Here is a 15415-nt window from a genome sequence, read left to right on the forward strand (position 1 = left end):
TCTCTAGATCTACTTACCATAAAATACAGAGTCATAACATTAATGCATACATATACACAGATTCATAACATATATACATCTGACATCACAGCCCCACTCCCTGTTGCTCCTGGACCAGCATCCAAGAACTTTTAGCTTTTAAAATCAGACCTCACTGCTGCTGCCGCCACCACATTCTACACAATTGTATAGATCTGTTGCCATGTACTTTGAGCTTATAATACCTCCTAGGAAATTTAAGAACAAAAACATCAAGTTTAGAATGTCTCCATTATTCAACCTTTTAATGAAAGATTTCCAAAGTATTGACAGTATTTGCAGTTATGAAACAAAGAAGGGAAGTTCTATGAGGAACTTACTCTAGTCTCTAAAACATGATCCAGGATAGTTGAACAGACAAAATATATTTCCAGTAAACCAGTCTTTTAGTTTGGCAGTCTTCGTTATTCCATCTATGGGTGCTTGAAATATCACAGCTGTGAGTGAACTAATATTTCCAGGCAACTGCAGTCATTGTTAGTCACGTTATTATGAAATGTCTTTGACAGCTCAAGATGTCAAAGACAAGGAGTAAAAAATGATTATTGGGAAAAGCAATCCATTCTCAAATATACAAATGAACAGTTCCTGAATAAATCTAAGCCATTTTTACCAGATGTGTTCCAAGAAGACTAAGGGCGCAATCCCATACAAGTTCAAATGGAAAAAAGTCCTACAACTCCCAACGTTCTGGGAATGCTGGGAATTAAAGGACTTTTTTCTTTCTAAACATGCATAGGATTGTGGCCTAAGAGCAACTCCACATGGCAATCATGTTTCCTGTGGTAACAGTGGTGTTTTCCATCACAGCAAATGACAGCTACAGTGTGCATCCTTTCACAGCCAGGCCCATGTGCCTGGGAGCCTTTTGGTCCATGGCTTCCTGACATGCATCCATATGGAATAAAGGCGTGTGTCTTTGGTCCACACTTTATATGTTTATTCCAGCAAATGCTGTAGCAATTCTAGGATGCAAACATGAATGTCGTACAAAGTGTGGAGCCAGTCTAAATAGCAGCGCTTCCCTGACATACTTCCTAATGGCCGAGAAAGTGGACAGTGCTGCAGCTTCCTTGTTCTACATAGGCATCTCTCTATCTATGTGGATTTTAAAACTCCACCTTGCCTTAAAAGACAATAAAAGATATAGGAATACAAACTAACAAAGTAAAAAAAAAAGATACTAAGACGCTCCCACCTTAAGAGACCAACAGAGTGTCAAATGTCAAATATAAGGCCTTTGCCTGGTGCCTGAATCTAATCAATTTAGGACCAGGCAAGCCTCTCAGGGGAGAGCGTTCCGTTTGTTTCCCCATCAGCTGTCTTAGCACCATTCCCCCCTGCCCGCCCTTAGGGCTTCTTCTTCCTACAATGAACCCCAACCAATCAGAAATCGTGGGCTACATCCAATGAGCAGATTTGGCGGTCACGTGGTGGGTGGCGTGGGGAGAGGTAATCCGCTCTGCCAGCAGTGCCTGTTACAGTGGCAGATGAACACATCTGGATACAAGCCCATGCAGTGAATGTCATGATAGTGCCATGTAGCCAATTAGATTTGGCTATGCGCTGGTTATATTGCTGAGGCTATTCAGAGGGAGGGCAAAGCTTCCTGGGTAGGCCATGTTTTCCATGCAATTGTTCTTTTGAAGAAGCACTTAACAAAAAGTGCTTTTTGACACTGATCGCAAAAATAATCCCTCTTTGGACTCAGCCCTAATTTATAGAATTTAGGGCTCTTTCACATGGAGCTTTTATCCTGCTATTGAGATGGCTCAATCATGGAAGTTTGTGGGCTCTTTAGATGACGCTCTGATCCTTCAAGGCATCTCCTGCACTAAATGCCCTTGGTTCCATTTTTATATGGATTGCAGATAATGAACTATCAAATTACCCCGTTGTGTTCCGCTTGAGTTCCCTCCATGAAAAGAGAAAAGTCGCAAATAGAGGAATGAGATCAATGAAAGATATGGAAGACTCAGATATGGGGATAAGGAGAGGGGAGGGGGAGGGGGAAAAGGAAACACATGAAAACGGGAGTTGTTGTGATCCTGCATTTAAAACGGAAGCAGAAAGCCCCATTTTAAATGCAGGATTTTAGGCTGGTGTAGAGATGCCCTTAATATTACAGGTTGAAAGTTCACATGTTAATTCAAAATTTGTCTGTTTTTAGAACTAAAGGTTTTACATTTTGTGATGGTGGTAACCATGGATATGACAATGAATTCAAAAGTATGGAGGTAAGACTTCTTCTTTTAACTGACAGTATATATAGAGGTCCAGTGTAGATCCTTTCCTGGACTTTTCGTAGATTATGTTTTTTTACTGGAATAAGCCTACTGTCTCAAAACAGTAGCAATCAATTATGTTTTTTCCCTGTATATGGCTTGAGTTAAAAGTTTGCTAAGCCAGGTTTGTTTATTTATTTATTAAAAATGCTGCCAAAAGCTGTTTAGTAACACCGTTTTTATTATGACCATCCAGGCCATCTTTGTAGCACATGGACCAGGATTTAAAGAAAAAACTGAGGTGAAGCCTTTTGAAAACATTGAGATTTACAACTTAATGTGTGGTGAGTATAAACTAGACCCTGTATATTTTGCCCCACATCTTTCCTAAATTCTGCTGCAAGGAAAACCAAATCCAGTGAACAGAGAAATATAAAACTGTCACCCAAAACATACTGTCTCACATAAGGACATAATGCAAACATATATGATACAGTTACCTTGATCCTGTAGTCATTTTCTCTACATGGTAGTGGTATGGATGGTCAGAATAGGTTTTGCAGTTGGACCACACTGTATTTATTTATGATTAATTTAGTTCATTTATATCCTGCCTTTCTTGCATCATAGAACTCAAAGCAGCATACATAGTGGTCCATAGAGAGTCACCCATTCAATCCCAGACCTGTTTAGGTTTAGCAAGGTGTCTGCATCATGAACCCTAGGACTGTGTCATGTATTTTAAAAAAGGGCATATCCACTGCTTTTCCTTCCAGATTTGGAAATCTGCATGGATTCTCCCTGCATGTTGGATTCTATGGCCTTTCATCCCATACGTATGGAGAGCTTTTCTACATGAGGCATTTATTATGTGCTCATGATTCCTTACTCATGATTATTTATGTGTTCTTTAGATGACATAATGGTCCTCCAGTTTTGCTTCTGTTTTTTCAGAGCTCTTCCCCATTTTTTTTTTTCAGAGCTGGGAAAATGTATTATTTCTGAAAGCAAAAGAAAGGGTATTTTCCTACTTGTGTAATTGTGATATTCCACTATAGCATAGCACCACCTAGAGGTTATGTAGCAGAAACACAAAAAAGAAAAGCTCTTTGTGTAGAGCTTGGATCTCAGTTCTGTGATGAAACCAAAAGTAGATATAGTGATGAATAGCCTTGTGTAGAAAAGCTCAGAATGTCTGTGTTTACTGCATAATTAGGGGACAGCAATATGTAAGTGCTTACAGGCACTTTTTTTCTTCAACTTTTATTTATGGAAAGTATAGTTCTACCTAACTCATGAAATGGGGTGTGTGTGTGTGTGTGTGGTTTATAATCAACAACAACTTAAAGAAAAGACTCAAGGTGACTTACAACAAAAGTAAAACATATAAAAATTTAAAACGGCTAAAAACACTTCTCAGTAAAATACCACAACCTCATAAAACAATTAAAAAATCAGTGACAACCATAAACAATTCACCTGATGTATTACGGAGTCCGTCATATGCCATTAAATGCCTGGGAATAGAATACAGGGAATAGAATGCTAGAAGAGAATTTCCACATGCTGTTGGTGAGACTGGTTCAAATTATGCACTGAAATGAATGACATGGCCAAAGATGATTTTTTAAAACGTTCTTCTCATGCAACCCAACTTGCACGAGAGAGTCCAATTCACTTATTACCAGTGCAGTACAGTTGCCACTTACCCATGACTAGACCCCAAGCCACACACTGGTATCGTTTTGCTGAAGGAATCACTCTGAGATGGGTGGCTGATGTGGGACTGAACCACACCAGTGCAGGGAAAAGTGGCATCAGCATGGTTGCTTTCTGCAGGATCCACGCTCACCGCACGTCATTTTTCATTGAACATCACCCTGGTGAGGTATGGAACCCAGCCATGGAGTAGGGGCAAATGTGCCACAGCAGTAGAATATCCATCTGACCATAAATAAATGGCAGGTAGTAACCCTGTGTGTTCTTGTAAAGAATCAAGGTAGCTGTTTCTGGAGAAGATGATATTGTATCTTTGGGTTGGGAAATAGTCATCTTCAGCAGAAAATGCTTGTACGTTTTTATTAATAACCAAGTTTGCATGACATGGGGCTGAGCTCTGGTTCCAGTTAAACCTCATATAATATGAGGTTTTTAAAATAAAACTCATATTTTATTCCTTCCTTCCTTCATTTATTCATTCATTCATTTCATTTATATACCGGCCAATAGCTGAAGCTTTCTGAGTGGTTCACAAAAATTAAAACCACAGAGTGCAGCATAAAACAATATAAAATATGAAAGCTTAAAACAACAGTATAACAGTACAACCAGAATCAAACCTAGCAGCAATGCAGAGTTTTAAAATAGAGATTTAGCTGAAGCTTTCTGAGTGGTTCACAAAAATTAAAACCACAGAGTGCAGCATAAAACAATATAAAATATGAAAGCTTAAAACAACAGTATAACAGTACAACCAGAATCAAACCTAGCAGCAATGCAGAGTTTTAAAATAGAGATTTAAAACACCAGAGCTAAAAGATTAGGAAGCTAAAATACTGGGAAAATAAAAAGGTCTTCACCTGGCACTGGACGGACGCCAGGCGAACTTCTCTAGGGACCTAATTCCACAGCCAGGGTGCCACAGCAGAAAAGTCCCTCCTCCTAGTAACCACTATAAATCTATTGTACACAGCGAACAATAATGATCCCCTCCTTCACAGATCTGCTTAAGATTAAACCAGCTCCAAACAATGGAACACACGGAAGCTTGAATCACCTTCTAAAAGCTCCTTTCTATAGTCCATTACCTGCAAAAGAGGAGTCACTTCCTTCTTCATGCTCCTTTGGCCCCTCTCCTTCTCCAGATGCCTCAGGATGTGTCTGCGACTCTGTAAGTCCTAACAGATTCTCTTTTTATTTGCTTTTCCTGTGCACTATTTTTTTTAATTAACTCTGTATGCTTCTGCTTGCTTGCTTGCTTGCTTATTTATTTATTTATTTATTTGCAGTTAACAGATTTAGAAGCGCTGAATCAAAGACTGAACCTCACTGATAAAGAAAGTAAGTTTAGATTTTTTTTTTAAAGTAGAAATATAAACTAAAAATTTACACCCCTTAAAAAACGAATGGCAGCAGTTTCCACACAATTGCCCATGATGTGTGAAATACCACCATGTCTAAATGGTGACAAATCGGTGTGATCTATTTAGAGTACAACTTGGGGGTGGGATGGAAGAGGAAGGACAGGCATAAGGGCCTGTGATAAACCATATCCTGACCTTCTCAGCAGCAACTCTGTGATGGCAATCGGTAGAGCTATAGGGAAGGGGAGTATGTAAGAGAAGCAACAGATGGGGAAAAGGCGGAAGGGGTAGGTCAGGGAGAAGCCAATGACCACGGTGGCTAGGAATATGGGAGTTGCAGTCCAACAAATCTGGAGGGCACCACGTTGGGAAAGGCTGGCGTATGTCAAGGGCAAGCTGAATGAAATCAGAGGTCCCCAGCCTTTTTGAGCCAGTGAGCACATATGGAATTTTGAGAGAGTGTTGTGTGCACAACACTCTCACAAAATGGCTGCCATGGGGGAGGCTTACCCATTCACAAAATGGCTGCCATAGTGGGCATGGATGGTCAGAAAACACTTATTTCACAAGCCAAGTTGGTGAGACAAAAAAGAGTACCTAAATACAAGGCAGAGGTAAAGTTTGAACTCCAAAACACGAAACCACTCTTTTCACCTAAAAAAAAGATTGAAAGATAAAAAAAGACTGGAAGGCAAAACTTCATTCTGCTTTTATCCTGCAACTGAGATTGGTTACTCATGGACATTTGTTGGTCCTTTACATGATGTCATCAGCCTCCAGGGTCTCTCCCATGTCTTCTGACCTTTATCTTGTTTTTTTAAAGTTTGGAGATAATGAGCTATTAAAATACAATGCATTGAATTTCTCCATGAAATGAGGCAGTCACACAATAATAGGAGCTATTCCACAATACCATCTAGCGGCTGTATAATGAAACGTATAGAACTCGCAGATAAAGCAGGGGGAAAGAGAAGTGCATGTAAAGGGCCAATCTTAATCCCGCAAAGAATCCGGAAGCTCTGGTAAAACTGTGGGATAAAAAGCCTCTGTGTGGAGAAGCCCATGATCTCTGTCCGGGCCAGGGCCCCCAGCAGCGGGTGCTTAAAGATTTTTTTTTTTTTAACAATACATATAAGCTCAAGTGATGCATTGAACATCGTGTGCAGTTTTGCCCTAAATGTCAAACCAAATGCTGGAGAAGGTTTTTTTGCCATGGCTATGTTAGGAAAAACTAAGCCCCAAGTTTAAGATGACGAGTCTTGTCTTTATAACTATCCTACTCTTTGCAATGAATCAAAAAGCAAAAATGCTGAATAAGCCCATATATTTAAGAACAGCTCTGAAAGTAACCCTGGAAATGTCGCCAAATCCCCCCTCCCCCCACCAAGTGATCACGTAAATGTGGAACTCAGTAATTATGGTTTATATTCTAGAAACAGAGGCTCAAGCTTATCATTTGCCTTACGGAAGACCCCATGTTCTACAGAAAGGGAGTACCTACTGCCTCCTTTACCAGAATAAATATGTGAGTGGATACAGTCACAATATCTGGATGCCGCTATGGAGTTCATATTCTATCAGCAAAGCAGTAAGTTTTCAGATTCATCTAGCTTTTGTTGTAAAATGACAGGCTGTACGGGAAAAAGGGCAACGTTTTATAGCAAAGTTGATTACGGAAGGAAGATAAGGCAATGTCATATGTTTCTGACATCTAGTACAGGGTGACTTCTTCACACAGAAACCTACCAGGACCCCCGTCAAGGGGTGTTTCCCCCTCCCATTGTGCTGAATGAGGCTTGTCGTCTGAATACCCACAGAAATAACAGAGAAGCCCCTCAGCTTACATGGCATATTTTAAAGCCCAGTTCCTCAAGTGCGATTAAGCACGATCTCAAGGCTCTGATTCATTGCCTTAGGAAGTAAGTACATCACAGCTCCCTTATAGAGATCCTGCGTGTTAAAATGTGGGCTGGTTTCCATCTCTTTCCCACAACAAACCCGTTAGTGTCTCCTCAGAAGTAACTCCCATTGTGGTCAGTGAGGTCCTGCAGGTTAAAATGGGGACTGGTTTCCATCTTTGAGTTCTCCTCCGCCCTCTTTCCCAGCACAAGCATATGTGTGTCTACTCGGAAGTAACTCCCATTGTGCTCAATGAGGTCCTGCAGGTTAAAATGGGGACTGGTTTCCATCTCTGAGTTCTCCCCCGCCCTCTTTCTCAGCGCAAGTGTGTCTACTCAGAAATAACTCCCATTGTGGTCAGTGAGGCTTGCCCTGAAAAGCCGGTGCATCTGGACTTTCAGGGGAAAGGAGAAAGGTGGGGAGGAGGGAAGCCTCTCTTATTGGTTGAGCAGCTCCTGCCAGTCAGATGACATTCACTCCAACCCCCACCCCCACCAGGAAGTATGTTCTGTGAAGCAATTTTTACTGGTCTGGAGAATCTGCTCGTGGAGCCCTGCTCACAGCAAAGCCAATTCCTTTTAGAAAATCTGGTACTCCTCCATTAGCTTCTCCTTCTGTTGTTGTGGAAACACGGCCCAAGTGTGATGTTGGCGGGGGGGGGGGCATTCAGGTTAGTATCCAGCACCTCTGCTACTGATCTGGGTGGCGCCTCCTCATCTGGGTCAGAGCCAGGGTCTAAGCTGCTGCTCAGGATGGAGGTTCTCATGACACAGGCTAGTCTTTTTCCATCTGTTCATGTACTCCTAAATGCATCACATAGAGAAATTTAGCAGAGTGATCCAGCCTTAAAAGAAATGGCTGGATATACTAAACAGGTTGCTCCTCAGTTGCAGAGAGGCTTTAGCCAGCTCTGTCCAAGCAACTGTGGCACTGGGCTATTCGTGTGGGATGAAAAGTCACTCTCAAAATGGACTGACATGTAATTTTATTTTATAAGACCAGCAATAACTCTCAGAAACCATAGAAGACATCCTCAAGCACTTTATCATGAGTCAGAGACATAGCAGCAGACACAGTAGTCAGATTTTCTGAGGCATACAGCCATGATTTAGCGAGGAAATGCTAAGATTTTACCTCTGGCTGTTGGGGAACTTCAAAGAGGAAAAACACTCATCTCCTGGAGAAGAAGTATCTGGTTGCACTGAGCCACCAAGTCCTCCCACACAGTTTCTCTCTCTCTCCCCTCCTCCTCCTCCCTTCTGTCTGTCTGTCTGTCTGTCTGTCTGTCTGTCTCTCTCTCTCATAGAAACCTACACTTCTTTTCCCACTTTCCAGGTCCACTAAAAAGAAAGTCAGCATCTGTTCTGTTACTAGCATGGGTTCAAAAGTCCTCAAGCATTACTAGCATTGTGCTGCAGGGTCAAGTTACCGTACAATTTATGCTATTAAGGGACTAACTGCATGTTGTACGCACATATGTGTACAAAGTCCCATGTGCTGCATGTGCGCGTGCGCACGCGCACACACACATACCTTGAGAGGGGAATTTAGAACAGAGAAGTATGTAGGGTGGGAGAAACTTCACCATTTCCCCACCCACTTTTTTTCCATTCTAAATCCCCCACCCCAATCTTCCCCACACATAGAGTTCCAGAGGCATGTTTGCCCCAGATCAGCATTCATGAACTGGTCTAAGCTTTTGTAACTGGGCTCATAAGAGTAAATGCTGTATAAAGATGAAAAGGGCATTGAAATTTTAGAGGAATGTCTGAACTTAATAGGGTTCACAGTTGTGGTTCAATGAGTTTGTGGGATCTTTCCTTTTTATGGTGTGTGTGTGTGTGTCTGCGTCTCTCTCTGTGTGTATGTATGTATATTATTTACTTCTATTGCTTTTTTTAAAAACAACAGCAACAACCCTGGAAGTGGCTGAGAGATGACCTGGCAGAGCAGAGCAACTGCTTCCAAATGCTGTAGTTAAAAGTCCCACAAAATACAAATAAATTATGCCTCTTGACACACTGATTACTGACTTCCTTTTAAAGCAAGCTCTTCTTACCAAAAGCAGGCACTGTACTTTTCCTCTGAATCCAACCTACTGTGCAACTCAACCTCAACTAAACATTCTAAGAGACAGCGTGCTGTTGTGGTTCTGCTTGCCAGCCTCAGAACCTCCGCCTTGTATCATTGGCTATCTGATATGCGAGAAGGGCAACGCCATTCCCAAGGCACGGGAAAAAGAGCAGGGAGGAAAGAGACGCAGAACAGCAGCAGTTCCATATCTCTGGCACTGTCCAGCTATGTGCTGAGAGTCCAATGTTATACATGTCTGTTCAGGAATAACTGCCATCGAATTCAATGGGGCGTACTCCTAGGTAGGTGGGTATAACAGCCTTCCTCAACCAGGTGCCCTCCAACTAAAATGACCAGGGGGCTGGAGCAACTCCCCTATGAGGGGAGGGTGCAACAGCTGGGATTGTTTAGCTTGGAGAAAAGGCGAGTAAGGGGAGACATGATAGAGGTGTACAAAATTATGCATGGTGTGGAGAATGTGGAGAGGGGGACAGTTTTCTCCCTCTCTCATAATACTAGAACCCAGGGCCATCCCATGAAGCTGATTGGTGGGAGATTCAGGATAGAGAAAAGGAAGTACTTTTTCACACAGCACATGGTTAAATAATGGAATTCGCTACCGCAGGATGCAGTAATGGCCACTAATCTGGATGGCTTTAAAAGGGGGTTAGACAAATTCCCGGAGGAGAAAGCTATCAATGGCTACTAGTCCTGATGGCTTTGTGCTACCTCCAGCATCAGAGACAGTATGCCTAAGTACACCAGTTGCTGAGGAACTTGGGCAGGAGACTACTATTGCACTCATGTCATACTTGTGGGTTTCCAACAGGCAGCTGGTTGGCCACCGTGTGAACAGAATGCTGGACTAGATGGACCCTTGTTCTGATCCAGCAGGGCTCTTCTTATGTTCTTAGATGTGTTGGACTGCATTATTGCCAGCCATCATGACCTTGCTTGACACATTTGTTTTTATTTCTTGCCTCATGCGTGAGCAGAAAGTAGATCGTCAGATGTTTTGGACTTCAGCTCTCGGCATTTCTGACTACTGGCCATGCTGGCAGGGGCTTCTGAGAGCTGAAGTCCAAAACATCTGGAGATCTGTCTTCTGCCCACACCTGTCCTCTTAGCTGTTACTTCAGCGATCCATTGCTTTTGCTTTTTCTTTTGCCAGTGCTTGTTCCTTTTCCTCCCACCTCATTTGTTACATGAGGACTTCATAGTATATACTGTATGATCAGGTAATTTCAACATGTAATGTAAAAACATAAATTAAAAGAGTTCAAAACATTTTAAAGAACCTGGGTGATGGGTATAATTGTTTTATAACATCTTAAAGAAGTAGACTGATCTCGTAATAAAACAAAGAAGAATGGGGTGAGATTGAAAATAAAACTGAATAGGCAAACTGATATTTATGATGACTGATGCAAGAGGGGTAACAGAATATATCCACTGAAAACAAAGACTATGGACAACTAAAAATGTTTCATGGGCACAACCGCATTGGCATTGATGGCAATGTGCAATCTGTGATTATGCGATCTTCACATTTTTCAGTAGTGGTGTGTGGGGTGGTGCTGAAAGCATTTCCTAGACACTGCTGTTGAGTATCAAGCAAGGTGGAGAGAGGGTGAAAGGCAGGCCAGAGAGGGCTGCTGATGCGCCCCTTGCAGGCCAGTGGGATAGGCAACGTGGTGCCCATGGGCACCAATGTGCTCCCACACACCTTCCTTTGTGCCCACCCAAACACCTTACTCCTCCTAATTTTTGTTGACAAAGATTTTTATATTTTCTTCCTGGCAGCTGGGATTGCTTAAAAATGAATTGAGAGCCTCTAGCTGCTGCCATCTTAATTTCCCACAAAGGCCTCTGGGCAGGTTACTTGTCCTTTGTAACATTTTATGGTTATGTCCAGGAGAGTGTGTTAAATTTCCAAATGTGCCTATAGGCCCAAAAGGTTGCTTGCTGCTGCTCTAAGGCTATCCCTACTTCCAGTAATGGCAGGACCACCCCCTCTACTTAGATCACCACACAGCAACAGTGGAGGGATAATGCATTCATTTGCCACTAGCATTCATCTCCACTTTTATGCATATATTTCTTGATTCCATGTCAGGGAAATAACACATATTATGTATTTCAGAAATGAATAACCTCTATGAAGCCCTTGTGTGAGTCTAGGGATGCGCAGATTTTATTAAATCCATTCTGCCTGTGTTTTGCAGATTGTCAGACGTCTTTCGCTTTGTTGTCTGCCCATTGATGGAATTGATTTTTTTAAACCAGAATTTTGTTCTAATTATGTAGTAATGTGCATTAGTGCTAATGTCCACTTGTGCAAATGCACATTAGTGCAAGTCTCCCACAAAAGTGAAAAACCGGTCCACAAATCTGTGGAATCTGTGTGATCGGATTGTGGAAAAAGACGGTCTGCTGCGGAATTTCATAGAAACCTGAACTAATTAGAATCCATTGCAGATTCCTGCAGCATCCCCGTGTGAGTCACCCCTCTTAACTTGTCTGTTACAGACAGACACATTTCGCTTTTGGGAAAGCCACAGGGGGCAAATATATTATAGTTTTAATCTGAAGTGCAGCTTCTTTGATCTTACTGCTATGGCTTATATTGGGCCAAAGTCTCCTCCTGCCTTTTTTCCACCCATACATTATTGAAATGCAGCAGAACCAAGGAATAAACAGTCTGGAGGGGGAAGGGGAGATATCCATTTCTATTTTTAGTACTGTCATGATTCATTATAAAAATAGGAAAAGAAAGAATCAATGAAAGCTAGGCTAGGAAGTCGCAAAACTTTAGGTTAGCCACGACCGTGGGTGTAATATTCTCTCTCTCTCTCTTTTTCACCCTTTCCCCTTCCAGTGGGGAGATGCTCCTTCTCTTCCTCCCACCGTTCCAGACTGTCTGCGGCCTGATGTTCGAATCCCTGCAGCTCAGAGCCAAAACTGCTCCAGCTACCAGCCAGACCTGAACATCACCCACGGTTTCCTCTATCCTCCCAGTTAGTAGTGCTCTTTATATAGAAAGAGCATAATGTTTTAATCAGCTGGATGTGGCTGAGTGTTTAAACATATACATGGCACTGAAGCAACCCTCTTGGGATAAGCGTGGCATTCAGGAAGAAAAAAGGAAAACGAGAGAAGATTTCAGTGCTGTCTCTTGTCTGAAAGAAGAATAGCTTTGCAATATAGTTGTCCTTCCATTTTGTGGTGCCAGACCACAGGGCCCCTGGGGTCATATTCAAATATGTTTGTTGAAATGGTTTATATTTTCATTGGGTAAGAAGATATGAAAGCTCTGTAACAAAGGCACCAGTTAGGCCAAAGAAGACATTACTTTAAATGTGTGTCTAGCAGCTAGATCTTCTTTCTTTCTTTCTTTCTTTCTTTCTTTCTTTCTTTCTTTCTTTCTTTCCATTTACTCTACAGGAGGGATGTATGGATTTTGTTAAATCCATTCCGCCTGTGTTTCACAGATTGTCAGGCGTCTTTCATTCTGTCGTCTGCTCAGTGATGGAATCAGATTTCCCTGCCCCCCAAATTTCGTTCTGTTTGTGCTAATTCACATCAGCACCAATGCACACTTGTGCACACGCACGAATGCAAATTAGCGCAAATCCCCCTCAAAAGTGACAAACTGGTCCACAAGTCTGTGGAATCCCCGTGACTTGGGAAAAGCCAGTCTGCTGCAGGATCCTCAGGTCAGATTCATAAAAATCCAAACTCATCTGAATTCGTTAGGGATGTACGAAAGTCACTTACCTTTTCGAAGGGTATTATTCGCTGTGGGGGGGAGGCGCTCCATCCCTCCCCCTGAAATTCTCTCCGTCCGGCTCCGCCGCCATTTGCGTTCCCTTAGTTTTGCCATGATAGTATACGTAAATACTTACGTAGCCTATCACGGCTTCTGCAGGGATGCAAATGGCATCCCTGCATTAGCTGTGATAGGCTATGTAAGTATTTACATAGCCTATCACGGCTATATGGAAGAAGCAAATGGTGGCCACAGACGTGGCCGCCATTCGCAATGCAGCGCGGATGGCAGCAGGTAGGTGCTCCATTCCGGGCCCATTTTGCGGGGTGGGGGGCGTGGGGCTTCGTTCCACCACGGATTTCAGGGGGCCGAATGCACTGGCATTTGGCCTCACCGAGATCTGTGGCGGACTTCTCCGCCATCCCTAGAGTCCATTACAGATTTCTCTGACAACCTTCCTCTACAGTAGATGCTGGGCCCTTGATCTGGATCCTAAAAAAGCCTCCTCACTCTCATGTCAGGGTCCCAATCCAGATTGCCCCCTCATGCCTACTCAAGAGTAAAAATGAAGAGGAAAAAATGACATAGCTGCTAGACACAGATTTAAAGTAATGTGTGTTTGGGCTTACAGTAAAATTAACTATTAGGAGGGTTCAACATCCCCTCTTGAATTCCCCTGGGCCCAGCCGTACCAGTGGTGCAGTTAGGCATTGTACACTCAGGATTTGATGGTTGAAACTGGTGGAGGTGGGGCTTTGCACCTTGGCTAGCTTCCTTAGAGTTCTGACTGGTTCTGACTGAAACCCGGAGTGGATTCACCTCCCCACTGTCATCGGAACCAGCAGCCTCCACTGGGGGCTCTTTACACAGTAATGCACTTCACTTACTTCTGCATGGGGTATGCCAGCCTTGCTGTATTTGGGGGCCCGCCTGCTCATTCTGCTGAGTGGAGCCCTGGATGTTTGCCCAAAGTCCTGCTCTAAGTGCACCACTGACCCTTTCTGGAGGATGCAGAGACCCACCATCAAGTTGCTTTGCCCACACAGCCAGGACCAACACAGGTCTGTCATGTTTGACCTGTGGTGGGTGCTCCACCCATGCAAGCCATCACTTGATATTTCAGTTTGGGAGTGATAAACGTGCATGTGGGAATGTATCCTCAAGCTCCTTGGATCACATCTCACTGAGAAACTTGGCAGCTATGATTTAAAAGGAGGTTATTTTTGTTCTAGCCTGTATACTAATAGCAAACTCGTTCTCCAAGTGTGGATTCTTACGCAGCCAAAATGTCACCATCCGTAAACAAAAGGGAGGTATTGGCAGACTTGTGGGAACTTTAAGCTTTGCAGAAGTACGATAAATCTTTACCCCGTAAAAAATATTTTTGTGGGGTGGGGGAGAGAAACCCAAAACAACCTATTGAGAACTGAGCATGTTTAGTTACCATGGAATCCTGGCTATCAGGGTCAGGGAATGGAGTGTCCTGGAAAAAGGCATGTCTGATTGGCTGGAACCCTAAACAGGAGTACTCCATGCAGCAACGTTTTGTTGCAGGTCCCATGTGTAGCTGTCTGTTTCCTCTGCCTTTGATCCCATGTCTGCATGGGATAGTCCAGGCAGGACCTTAAATAATAAAATTGAAGTGATATTTTAATGAACGAAGCCTTCAGTTTTTTTAAACAAAACCGTGTTCAGCTTATTAATGCAGGCCATTCTTTTTCATAGACTTCAATTCATCGGGTCTTGAACAATATGATGCTTTAGTTACCAGCAACATTGTTCCCATGTACAAAGAATTCAAAAGTAAGTTCTGAGAATATTGACCTACATTTTGATGCAGCATACTTTGCTAACGAATTGATGCTTTCATGTCCCAAGGGACAGGGAAGCTGAAGCCATATTGCTTCATTCCTCTAATAGCTCCATGGGCTGACCTTTCTTTGTAAGGACAGGCACACAACTTCCATGTCCCCTAGGTGGTGCAGTGTTGACCTATCAGGCTGGTCTTGAATGAATATTTCCCTCACTGCAGAGGTTGCCCTAATTTTAAAAGATCAGGACAATTCCTATGACACAGAGTAATGGAGAAATTCCTTTAAGAAGTTACATACTCCAGTGAGACAGTGCGGATGGTCATGACAGCCCTACCATTAGGTAGGGTGAGGCAGCTGCCTCAGGTGGCAGATGCCAAGGGTAAGTGGTGTATTGAAAGAGAGAGCTGTGTGTTCCAAGTGCCTCCCCACCCCCCGAAGCTAGTCTGCTGCCCTCAGGTATGGTAGAGGATGCCTTCTCATTGCCACTGTTGATATAAGGTTCAATTGCCAGTC

General features: G+C 42.9%; 1 protein-coding gene across 1 annotated transcript in view; it reads left to right on the plus strand.

Annotated features, from left to right (window-relative positions):
- Positions 1–15415, plus strand: part of ENPP3 (ectonucleotide pyrophosphatase/phosphodiesterase 3) — a 79942-nt gene that overhangs the window by 51813 nt on the left and 12714 nt on the right. Inside the window, exons 16-22 of the mRNA XM_084827535.1 lie at positions 2210–2276; positions 2521–2608; positions 4985–5154; positions 5273–5324; positions 6781–6935; positions 12198–12336; positions 14814–14891. Coding sequence (XP_084683661.1) covers positions 2210–2276; positions 2521–2608; positions 4985–5154; positions 5273–5324; positions 6781–6935; positions 12198–12336; positions 14814–14891 — 749 coding nt within the window. The remainder of the gene's footprint in view (positions 1–2209; positions 2277–2520; positions 2609–4984; positions 5155–5272; positions 5325–6780; positions 6936–12197; positions 12337–14813; positions 14892–15415) is intronic.

Source organism: Heloderma suspectum, chromosome 1 (genome assembly GCF_057233095.1).
Source record: "Heloderma suspectum isolate Gila_16-S chromosome 1, 16-S_ref, whole genome shotgun sequence".
NCBI classification, from domain to species: Eukaryota; Metazoa; Chordata; class Lepidosauria; order Squamata; family Helodermatidae; genus Heloderma; species Heloderma suspectum.